General features: G+C 50.8%; 1 protein-coding gene across 1 annotated transcript in view; it reads right to left on the bottom strand.

The window, feature by feature from the left end:
- The window catches only part of MYO1H (myosin IH), a 60,568-nt gene that overhangs the window by 41,242 nt on the left and 7,013 nt on the right, over nucleotides 1-12,313 (bottom strand). The window contains exons 2-5 of the mRNA XM_084761402.1: nucleotides 5,872-6,033; nucleotides 4,930-5,045; nucleotides 2,965-3,163; nucleotides 2,151-2,231 (exon numbers count right to left, since the gene is read on the bottom strand). Of these exons, the coding sequence (XP_084617528.1) occupies nucleotides 2,151-2,231; nucleotides 2,965-3,163; nucleotides 4,930-5,045; nucleotides 5,872-6,033 (558 nt within the window). The remainder of the gene's footprint in view (nucleotides 1-2,150; nucleotides 2,232-2,964; nucleotides 3,164-4,929; nucleotides 5,046-5,871; nucleotides 6,034-12,313) is intronic.

Below are 12,313 nucleotides of genomic sequence, written 5' to 3'. Positions count from 1 at the left end.
ATGGTAACCCTTGGAATGGCAGATCTTGTTGGACCAACATCTGGCTGCTAGAGTTCCTACATCTTGCCCTGAGTGGTGACAGCCCACGGACGGACATATATGCAACATTCATGTCTGGGCTGGCCTTCTTGATAGCACTTGGGAGGCAGAGGCAGGCAGATCTCTGTGAGTTCAAGGCCGGCCTGGTACAGGACAGCCAAGGCTAACACAAAGAGACCCTGTCTCGGAAAAAAAAAAAAAAGAAAAGAAAAAAGAAAAAAGAAAAAAGAAAAAAAAACTGAAACCACACAGAGCTATGAAACATCTTTCAAAGTCTATGTTCGTGCCCTCAGCAGCTCACGGGCCGGCTCCTGGGAGGGCCCCAGCCAGGTAGACCTCACTCGGATAGCTGCTGCACCCCAGCCTGTCACTTTGCCACTTGGAATATATGGCTGAAAGCAGAGCATGTGCTTGCATGCAATAGACACGCTTTAGTTCCATACGTAGCACTGCAGCATCCATCCATCCATCCATCCATCCATCCACGTGTCGCTCATGGCTACCTTCATGCTGTACAGCACATGGTGTTTTGATTGAGGCCGTGTGGCTCATGGAGGGGAAGGTATTTCCTACCCTGTCCTATCTGAGGAGGTCGTGGGCTCCTTCTTGTGGGCCACACACCCGCACAACGTGTCGTTTACTTGGCATTTGTTTTTAAGCTCTGTAAAAAATAGCAGCCAGTCCATGTCCAGGACCCACAGGCGTGATACCAAGCTGTGGTTCATCTGTGTCCCCTCACTGTGTGAACACACCCCACGTTAGCCATCCTGTGAGTGGACAGGAAGCCTCTCCTGGCTGGCGGCTGCACCCTGTCTTCTGCCATTGTGAGCAGGGCTGCTGTGGGCGTGGTTGTATGCCTGTGCATACCTCTGTGGGTGGAACGCTGCTCACACCTCACACTGTATCCCAGGCTGGCCTCAAAACCAAGGCTATCCTCCTGCCTCAGCCTCCTCCGTGCTGGGCTGTGTGCACTAGGCCGTACTCCATATTACATGACAACAGCCTCACTGCATAGGAGCCCATTGTTGGCGCAGTGGCCATTTTCCAATGGGCTCACTGTGACCCCAACAGCTGTGTGTGTGTGTGTGTGTTTGTGTGTGTATGTGTGTGTGTGTGTGTGTGTGTGTGTGTGTGTGTGTGCATTCCTAGCCATCCATGTCTCCACCTGCACCCAGCATTGTCAGGGGTGATTCTGGTCCATCAAGAGGCAGAGCTATGGTCACTCACCATGGTGTTAATGTTTACACAGAGGTGAGGTGGGGGTGGGAAGAGGGCTCAGAGGTAAAGTGCTGGCTCTACAGTGTGAGGGCCTAGGCTGCGATCCCCAGCACATGTCTGTAATCCCAGCGCCCTTACAATGAGATGAGAAGTAGAGATCCCCAAGAAGCTCACAGGCTGCCTGGCCTGACACGCACAGTGGTGGAACAAGCCACCTGGTCTCAAGCAAAGCAGGTGTGGTCACCTGAAACTGTCCTGTGACCTCCACATGGGTGCCCTGGTACATGTGCATGAATGCACCAGCAGCTACACACACACACACACACACACACACACACACACACACACACCACAGACACACACACACCACAGACACACACACACACCACAGACACACACACACCACAGACACACACACATACCACACACACACACAAACACACACCACATAGCACATACATGCACCATACACACACACTCACATATTCACATCACACACACACATACACACACACATACACACACATACATACCACACACACACATAGCACATACATGCACCATACACACACATTCACATATTCACACCACATACCACACACACACACACACACACGAATCATACATATACCATCCACACAAACACACATACACACACATACATTCACAACACACACACACACATACCATACTCACGCACCACACACACATACACATACATACTCCACACACACATACAAACACCCCCCCACACACACATCCCACACTCACACACTTTAAAAAGTTACCCTGCCCCTGCAGTTTCCCCTGGTTTGGGTCAATGATGCTGCTCTCTCTCCTGAAGGCTGTCCTGGTAAGGGGCCCCCTGAGCATGCACAGGAATTCCAGCATACCTGAAAGTCAAACTGTATGTCCATGTATTTCCCAAATCTGCTGGAGTTGTCATTCCGGAGCGTCTTGGCATTTCCAAAAGCCTTTGAATACAAACGTCGCACATTGTCACTTCAGCAAGTCCCTGCCCCCGACCACGCTCATGATGAAAATGGAAGACAGGACAGGAGGAGGAGTTAGGGAGGAAGCCACACTTTGTCCTCCAAAACACAGCCATTGGCACAGGGGATCTAATTCTAACACCATATTTGGACATGTTGAGGAGGGTGTGTGTGCCCTGGGATCTCTGACGAGATCATTAGAAATGACTGAGCAGAGTATGTGACTGTCACGGCCTTCCCAGGTGTGGCTGGCAGCCCGTCACCCCGTTCCTTCTCACACCCAAGGGCCAGCTGCAAACCCCTTTACCCTGAGCTCCTCTGACAGACAGGGCAGCCACCCAGGACACAGTGACTTGTTCTGCATGAGCCAGCACTGTCGCCGTAGAAATGACAACCCAGATGATTTCAATTCAAGGGAAATGTGCATTTTATAAGTTTGCTAATTGCCATGCGCTTTGTCACTCAACCCACGGGACCCCCCACGACCTCTGGAGAGTCGGGCGCTCTGAGCGGCTGGGGAGATACGCTCCTGGGTCCAAGGCCTTTGCTGAGGTCGGCTGGATTACATCCAAGCCTGCCCACCTCACGCCGAGGTCATGTCCCTAGCTGTCACGGTGCCTGTCAAGTCCCTTTCCTCCGTAGTCACGTGACTGGTTTTACTGCTATACCTGGGAAGAGGACCGCCTTTCCTTGGGGGCTTCTCGAAGCCGCTCACCTCCAGGACTGGGATGGAGAGCAGCAGTCTGTCTCGGGCTATTTGGAGCGACTCGGTCATGGGGCAGGTCACCGCAAAGTACTGGAGGATCTTCTTGGAGGCCTCCGTCTTCCCGGCTCCACTCTCCCCGGAGATGAGGATGAAGTGGTTGTTGAGCTCCAAGCACATCATGCGGTAGGCGTTGTCGGCGATGGCGTAGCTACGGAGGGAGCGGACGCAAGCACCGGTTCTTAATGCTGCGCGCTGGCCCTGGCTCTAATGCCTCCCCTGTCTCTGAGAAGCCGCAGCTGCACTGTGCCACCTCGACAGACCCCTCTGCCGGGATCACCTGAGTGACCTGGTACAAACTTCAGTAACACGGAAGTTCAAGGCAAGGGATGCCTTTCCAGATTCTGCCCGTGTGACAGTCGGCGGAGAAGATCTGCCGGCCGCGGGCGCCGGTCTCTGCCTGGGATGCTGGACTGAGACAGAGAACTGGGCAGCCGTGGGCATCGGCGCTCTCTGCTTCCTGACTGTGACCAACTGTGTCAAGGTCCTGCCTCCCTAACGTCCCCACCAATGTCAGACCCTTTCTCCCCTAAGATGCGTTTGTCAGGGTATTTTATCACAGCAACTGAAAGAAACTAATACAACCTAATTAATTTGATTTAGAGATTGAATCCTAAGGCTTTATGCATATAAAACACAGTCTACCATCAAGCTGTATCCCGCCTCATCAATTTACTTATCTATTTATCTATCTATCATGTATCTATCAGATTTCTTTCTTTCTTTCTTTTCTTTCTTTTCTTTCCTTTCTTTCTTTCTTTCTTTCTTTCTTTCTTTCTTTCTTTCTTTCTTTCTGGCTTTTCAAGACAGGGTTTCTCTGTGTAGCCTTGGCTATCTGTCCTGGAACTCTCTCTGTAGACCAGGCTGGCCTCAGACTCACAGATCCGCCTGCCTCTGCCTCCCAAGTGCTGGGATTAAAGGCATGCCTGGCATCCACTGGCCAGCCAGATTTATTTTTTTTAAACCCATTTACATTCTTTCAAGAATAAGTCAGACGCTAAACTATATCCTCGTGAGACACTGTATTAACCATAGGTAGAAAAAGCGTCTTAGGTACTAAATGCAGAGCACTGTTTTCTCAACCCCTGGGGTGCAGGAGAAACCAAAGCTTAGAGACTCTGCTACCCACAGCACGAGAGGTGAAGCTACCACCAGCAATTTATTTCCAGGATCAGAAACCAAACTTGGAGTTCTGCTGAGAGCTGGTGAGCTCAGCGCGCAGTGGTGGGGCAGCTGCTGATGGGACTGAAGAGAAGGAAAAACCTACAGATGCTTCAGAGGACCAGCTGGGCCCCAGCTGAGGGAGGCTCAGCCAAGCCCAGGGGTGCAGACCAGGCAAGAAATCTCTCAGGGGTCCTTAGCTGCAGTGACACATGGGCACCAGTAGGTGGCACCACAGCAACCACATCCCAGAGAAGATGCCTCTCTAGCCACACACTTATCTAAGGTTCCATAAAGAGCTCTCCTCCTGTCCGCTTAAGCCGGGAAGCGAAAGCGACCTGCTGACATTTTCTACTGCTGTGACACGCGAGAGTGCAGAACCTAAGGAAATCCATCGAAGAGGTGTGAGGATGGATGGATGGATGGACAACAGGAGGATACAAAGAAGGAAGAGAGAAGGATAAAATATAAAATGAGGCCAGGCGTGGTGGCGCCCGCCTTTAATCCCAGCACTTGGGAGGCAGAGGCAGGCGGATCGCTGTGAGTTCGAGGCCAGCCTGGTCTATAAAGCGAGTCCAGGACAGTCAAGGCTACAGAGAGAAACCCTGTCTCAAAAAACCAAAAACAACAACAATATATATGTATTATATTGTATATATATATATATATATATATATATATATATATATATATATATGTATATATATAATGAGAAAAAGGAAGCGGGCCCAGACCTGACCCTGGGGAGCCACTTACACATGTGGTGGTAGTTCAAAGAAATTGACCCCTTGGTAAAGCTCCATCTGGCTGGCAGTGTAGATCCCCAGCTCCTGGTACGGATTCACAGACACAAGCAGCGTGCCGATATATGTCTGAAGGAAGGAGACCACACGGTACGTGAGGGACTCAGCGTACAAATAGTGTCCCGAGCGCTGACCCCCAGGCGCTGACCCAACAGGTAGGTGAGGTGTGCACTCGGCTGACACGGAGCCTGCGTGCGGAGGGCGAGAGCAGACGGCGTCAGAGGAGCGGCCAGAGGCGTGCAGAGGCTGCATTAGCTAGGCGTCTCCAGCAGCTTCCGCTGCGGAGAGAGCGTCTGTGTGGAAGCTGGGAGGATGAAGTGCTAACCGTGCCCACGAGGGGAAGGCTGCCCCCCCCACTATAACACAGACACTTTTGTTTTGCTGGAGACCCAACCCTGTGCACACCAGGTAGGACAAGACCACACTTTTAGTAAAACGCTGTTTCCTTGGGTCCTTTAAGACTTACAGGGACAGAGATGGTCACTTATATACCCTGTCTGGTATCTGTCCCCTTGTCCCAAAGAGTCCTTTCAGGAATCCCCCTGTCCCAGCTCTGTCCCCTTGTCCCCCTCCCTGGCAGCAGTGCTGAGCTCAGGGACTGGAGAGGCTGCTCCAGGAGGGCACAGCAGGGGCTGCCTGAACCCTAGTCTGTTCCTGTGTTCACAGCTTTTGTAAAGTGAGGGAGCATCCTCTGCCTGTGGTGTGGGGTGTTTAAGTCACTCATGTCTCTCCTGGCCTTGCAGCGAGCGCCCTCTGCTGGCCGCTTGTGGCTATGTCAGTGGTGAGGCCACTCAGGGCCACCAGGCTGTGCACAGAGAGGGAGCCGCGGATAAAGGCCACTGGGGAGCAGTAATCTCACAGATGAGGGTACATACATATAGGTGAGGGTACTTACATAGATGAGGTTCTCTCTGAACCGCTTGCGAAGATTCTCCAGGAAGGCGGATTCGCTGGTGTAGGCGTCCAGTAGCACAAAGTCCTGCACGCCCACCTTGTCCCGGGCAGTGAGAGTCCCTTCCATGTGCAGGCGGATGTGTTTCCTCCTCACTTCTTCCTTCTGTGGGGGACAGAAATATCCTCAGCAGCTCGGTTAACCGGAAACATCCTCAGCAGCTCAGTTAACCAGAAATATCCTCAGCAGCTCAGTTAACCAGAAACATCCTCAGCAGCTCAGTTAACCAGAAACTCCCTTGGCAGCTTAGTTAACCAGAAACATCCTCGGCAGCTTAGTTAACCAGAAACGTCCTCAGTAGCTCGGTTAACCAGAAACATCCTCAATAGCTCGGTTAACCAGAAACGTCCTCAGCAGCTCAGTTAACCAGAAACTCCCTCGGCAGCTTAGTTAACCAGAGACATCCTCAGCAGCTCAGTTAATCAGAAACATCCTCAGCAGCTCAGTTAACCAGAAACATCCTCAGCAGCTCAGTTAACCAGAAACATACTCGGCAGCTTAGTTAACCAGAAACATCCTCAGCAGCTCAGTTAATCAGAAACATCCTCGGCAGCTCAGTTAACCAGAAACATCCTCGGCAGCTTAGTTAACCAGAAACATCCTCAGTAGCTCGGTTAACCAGAAACATCCTCAGTAGCTCGGTTAACCAGAAACATCCTCAGCAGCTCAGTTAACCAGAAACTCCCTCGGCAGCTTAGTTAACCAGAGACATCCTCAGCAGCTCGGTTAACCAGAAACATCCTCAGCAGCTCGGTTAACCAGAAACATCCTCAGCAGCTCGGTTAACCAGAAACATCCTCAGCAGCTTGGTTAACCAGAAACATCCTCAGCAGCTCGGTTAACCAGAAACATCCTCTGCAGCTCGGTTAACCAGAACCACCTACCGGGACTCTGGCGCCTGCGAGGAAACAGACGCTAAAGCCTGAGGCGGTACAGGCTGAGGGGACCATCGTGGCACTAAGACGCCAACACGATTTGCACGGGTGTTTTCGCCATGCTTCTTCCATGTTTAGGCATGTCTAGACTCACAAACGCTGACCGCTGTATCACAACCGACTGACCACAGCACCCCTTAGGATAACAAGACCTTGTTTGGGTGTGTAGCCAACGAGTGTGCACATGTGTGCATGTATGTGTGGATCGCAGGCCTGCGCTGGGTTACCATGGATGAGTCTATAATGCTTTTGTAGTAGCAGAGCCGAATAACGGTGCGTTTCTCAGAACATACCCACGATTAAGCAGTACATGGTGTATGCATGTGTGTGTGTGTGTGTGTGTGTATTGTGTGTATGTGTATATGCATTTATGTGTGTATGTGTATATGTATTTATATGTGTATATTATGTGTATATGTACTTATATATGTATGTGTGTATGTTGTGTGTATATGCATTTATGTGTGTGTATTGTGTGTATCTGTATATGTATTTATGTGTATGTTTAAATATATTTCTATGTATGTGTATATGTCTGTATATTGTCTCTATGTGTGTGTGTATATGTATTGCATGTGTGTGTGAGTACATACATTTATATGTGTATGTGTGCAATTGTGTATATGTATGCATATATTGTATATGTATTATGTATATGTACATATGTGAGTGTGTGTGTACATTGTATATGTATGTGTGTGTTGTGTTCGTGTACATACGTGTGCTGTGTGTATGTATGTGTGTATATGCTGTGTGTGTGTGTGTGTGTGAACAGCAGTGCCATCTAACAGAAACCCAGCACCTGTAGTGTGAGACACTGTTCTACCAGCTTGTAGCGTCTCATCTCGTACTAATTCTGGTCCTGTGGCTCCGCTGAGGCTGGTGGGGAAACCGAGGGATCGTGCAACCCATGCTCATTAGCTGCCAAAAGCAGAGCCTGGCATGAAATCAGCCAGGGAGCCGAGGAGATGTTCCTGTTGGTAAAATGCTCGCCGTGCAACCACGGAGACCTGAGTGTGACGCCCCAGGACACATGCAGAAAAGCTGGGCACGGTGACACACGCGTGTAGTCCTGCGTGTGGGAGGCGGAGGTGAGCAGATGCCTGGGTCTTGCTGGCCACACAGCTGACCCATGGGTTCCAGGCCACGAGAAATTCTGTTTCAAAAAGATGGCAAGCTGGGCACAGTGGTGGCGCACGCCTGTAATCCCAGCACTCGGGAGGCAGAGTTCAAGGCCAGCCTGGTCTACAAAGCGAGTTCAGGACAGCCAAGGCTACACAGAGAAACCCTGTCTCAAGAAACAAAGATTGCAGACAGAAAAACTGGAGTCACCTTGGCAGGGCCCAGGCTCTGGGTGTGAGCACCCCCGCAGGTCCCGGGCTCGGCTTGTGAACTGTGTGTTGGAAGACCGTGACAACACGGTCAACAAGGGATTAAGTCACAGTCAGGTTGCATCTTACTCGTGTAACCTCGGTGTGACTACACACTGCGGAGAACAGCCAGAGCTCAGCAAGGAGGCGGGAACTCGGCGGTGTGGTCTCCAGCGCCCCCGGTGGACACAGGATGGACAGCATGCGGGCGGGAGGGCGAGCCTGGACCTGAGGCAGGGACATCCAGAACCTGCAGGTCAAGGCTCTGCAACACCCAAGAGAACCTTATGAAGAAAAGACCAAGGTCGGGGACTCACCCAGTCACCCTGACGGGACCGAGACTGAGCAAGGGCTGAAGGCAGCTCAACAGGTAGGCATGCCTGTGCTCACGGCTGAGCTCTCAGCACCCGTGGCCTCCTCTTCTGGCCTCCGAGACAGGCTCCTCACACACAGCCGCACAGACACACAACTTAAACTTAAGTTAAAGAGGTGGCTCGGCGGTTAAGGGCACCGGCTACTTCTCCCAACGGTCCCAACGAGTTCAATTCCCAGGAACCACATGGTCGCTCACAATCATCTATAACGAGATCTGGTGCCCTCTTCTGGCCTGCAGGCATACATGCAGGTAGAATACTATATAAATAATAATAAATAAATCTTTAAAAATTTTTAAGTTAGTTTTTTTATCCTCTTTGTTTTGTTTTGTATTTTGGTAAAGTACTAAGACACTTAAGAGAAAAAATGAAAAAGCATTTCAAATGACAAGCAGGAGTCATTAGCTATCTATAAACACGGCTTTGCCTCTTTGCCCTCACCTTACACTATGTGGGGCACACATGCATGTAGTGTATAGCCAAGCATGCAGTGTGTAACTGACCTGCCTTTAGATTTACATGTGAGTATAAAATCAATACAATTCTTAAAAGTAAATAACGAGAGTATCTCCCAGCCAGAGGGATGCGGAAAGTGTTCTCAGATGAGAGATGTGGGAAGAAATGATAGTTAAAGAAAAAGGCAGACCTCGGTGGTAAAGCATCTCAGAATGAAGGGGACAGTACAAACGACAGCTGTGAAGCAAATGTACCTGGCACAGCAACTGCTACAGCTCAGAGGCTGAGCAAGCGTGAGGCCCTGGCTTGAGATTCACCACCCAGCTAAACGTTCAGGCGCAGCTAAAATGGCTGAGCTTCTGGTTCCGTGAGAGCCCTGCGTCGCGGTGGGCAGCAAGCACAGGGAATGGTGCCGTATGCCGGGCTCCGCTTGGTTGGGCTGCGCTCACCTCTCTCCTGGTGATGATGCATTTGGCAGCCTGGGACCCTGATCTGCATGTCCCATGCTGATGTGCCCATCTCTGACCAATGCACCCAGCAGTCTTTTCACAAATTATGAACCTCACCCCCACCCCAACATCAAACTGTGGGCACACACACACTCTGCCTGTGAACAGTGGGGCATGTCTGTCCTTCTAACAGCCGATAAACTTAGATTCGACTCAGGCACACTCCACCTATGTCTGGTATGAGAGCAGGGGGCCTAGATCTCTCCTCAAGTGGCTTGGGCACACGTGCAGTGAGGGAAGCTGTGTCCCCCATGTGGACTTCAAAGAGAATCCCCTATTAACTTAGTATGCACAATCAGGCATGCGTGTGATCAAAGTCAGATGCATCATTTAGAGGGACATGCAAGCGGACACAGGCCTCCCTCATCCAAGGCTACTGCCAAGCAGGGCGGTCCCTGGGCCCCACAGGGTAGAAGAGAGCCAACCCCAAGAGTAGCTCTCTGGTCTACACACACACACTCATATCCTCCACAAACATGCACATGCATACACACACATACACACAAACATGCAAACACACACACACAAACATGAAAGCACATACACACATACAAACACACACAAACATGCAAACAAATACACACACATACCACACATATTACACAGGCACACATACACACAAATATGCAAACACACACATACAAATGTGAAAATACACATGTATACAAACATATATATACATGCAACCATAAAACACATAGCTATGCACACACAAACATGTAAACAAATAAACATGCACACCACACTCACACAAACATGCAAACATACACAAACCATACACATACATATATACACAAAACATGCAAACACACATACCACACACACACACACACGGAGAAACAATCAAATACACACTCATACTAATACACACACACTCACACCAATATACACAAACATGCAAACACACACACAGAGCAAACAACTTACAGCACAGAGCTGTACTGTTGGTGGAAGAAGCTGTAACATAAACCATTTAAAAATGGGCAAGAGACTTGAACGCCGTTATTCCGAAGCATAGCCGATAAAAATGGCCACTCTGGCTGGAGAGATGGCTCAGTGGTTAAGCGCACCACCTGCTCTTCCAGAGGTCCTGAGTTCAATTCCCAGCAACCACATGGTGGCTCACAACCATCTATAATGTGATCTGATGCCCTCTTCTGCAGATGAAGCACTCATATACAATAAATAAATATCTTTTAAAAAATGGTCACTCAACACGACGCGCCCGGGGCCCATGGGCCATCGGGGAAATGTAACTGAAACCCCCACGGGAGAGGTCAGGCGCTCCGCGTGTGTTGCTGGCGGGAAGGGACGCCTGGCAGTTCCTGATGAAGTCAGCCCGGCTCCTGCCTTTGATCACTTCCACCCTGCATATTTACACAAGAGCGGTGTAAACCCAGGCCCCACAAAAGGCCGGGCCACCAACTTCAGCCCAGGCACAGCTTCATTTAGCGCGGCCTGGACCTGGAACCAGTCCAAAGACCCATCAACTGGAAAGTGGGGTGTGGCCCATCCACACCGGAAGACCCGGACATAGCAATAAAAGCCAAGTAAAGGGTTCGAGAGAGCGTGGAAGACCCTCCCAGACACTGTGAAAGAGTCCACATACAAAAGGGCAGTGCACTTGTGTGTCTGCTAATCTACAGCGGACACCCTGAACAATCATTGCCCAGTGGGGGCTGCTGGGGGGGGGAAGGATGTCTGTGCAGCAGTGGTGAGTTTCTGTGCTGATAGAGCTGTGAGTCAGCAAGCCACAGGCAGACGCGTTGCTAACACAGGCGGCTCCCGGCCTGGCCGTGCTCCATCAATTATTTTATTTTATTTTTGTTTTTGGTTTTTGGAGACAGGGTGTCTCTGTGTAGCCTTGGCTGTCCTGGACTTGCTTTGTAGACCAGGCTGGCCTTGAACTCACAGCAATCCGCCTGCCTCTTGCCTCCGGAGTGCTGGGACTAAAGGCGTGCGCCACCACGCCCAACCTCCATCAATTCTTATTAGACAGAGCCATAAAAGTGATGGAGCTGGAGGGACAGGCAGGTGGGGTGCACACAAAAACTTGATGTCATGTGGGGCCGGGGCACAGTGCTATCTTGTTTGCTTTGCATAATTAAAAAAAAAGTTTCTATAGCAAAAAAGTTAAAAGAAAAAAAAAAAAAAACAAAACACACACACACACATAACGGCCAGCAGATGTCTCCCTACACTAGCTCACCAGAGCCCGAAGGACCAAATCTCTACCTGTCCTGCTGTGGTTCATAACTGATGACTGAAATCAGGACCCACACAAGGCTTGGTGGGTGCTGGGAACCGAACTCACGTTCTCTGGCAGAGCGGCAAGCGCTCTTGACTGTGGAGCCAACCCCCCAGCCTCAGCTGGGCTCGTTCTAGGAGGAGAAACTTCCCCCAGCACCACTCAGCTGCCGCACAGCGCGGCAAAGGGAAGGCAGAGGTGAGACCCCATCGCGGCAACCCACGGTGGGCCGAGGTCCCGGGCAGCTGGCGTGTTCCACTTCAGTCAGTCGTCTTCGCTGAGGCGCACGTTAGCCCCGTTTTGAGTCCTGGGGGATCTTCCAAGTGGGCTCTAAAGTCCTTTGACGTGGCTACCTCATGTCCAACAGCCCTGAAGCCAAGATGGTGGCCAGAGAGACGGCTCAGGGGCTAAGAGCACTGGCTGCTCTTGCAGAAGATTCAGGTCGAGTTCCCAGCACCCGCGTGGTGGCTCACGACCGTGATGGCTCACAACG

Source organism: Acomys minous (genome assembly GCF_964271855.1).
Source record: "Acomys minous genome assembly, chromosome: 16".
NCBI classification, from domain to species: Eukaryota; Metazoa; Chordata; class Mammalia; order Rodentia; family Muridae; genus Acomys; species Acomys minous.
The sequence above is the reverse complement of the archived record's forward strand: the minus strand, read 5'-3'. Positions and strand labels throughout refer to the sequence as shown.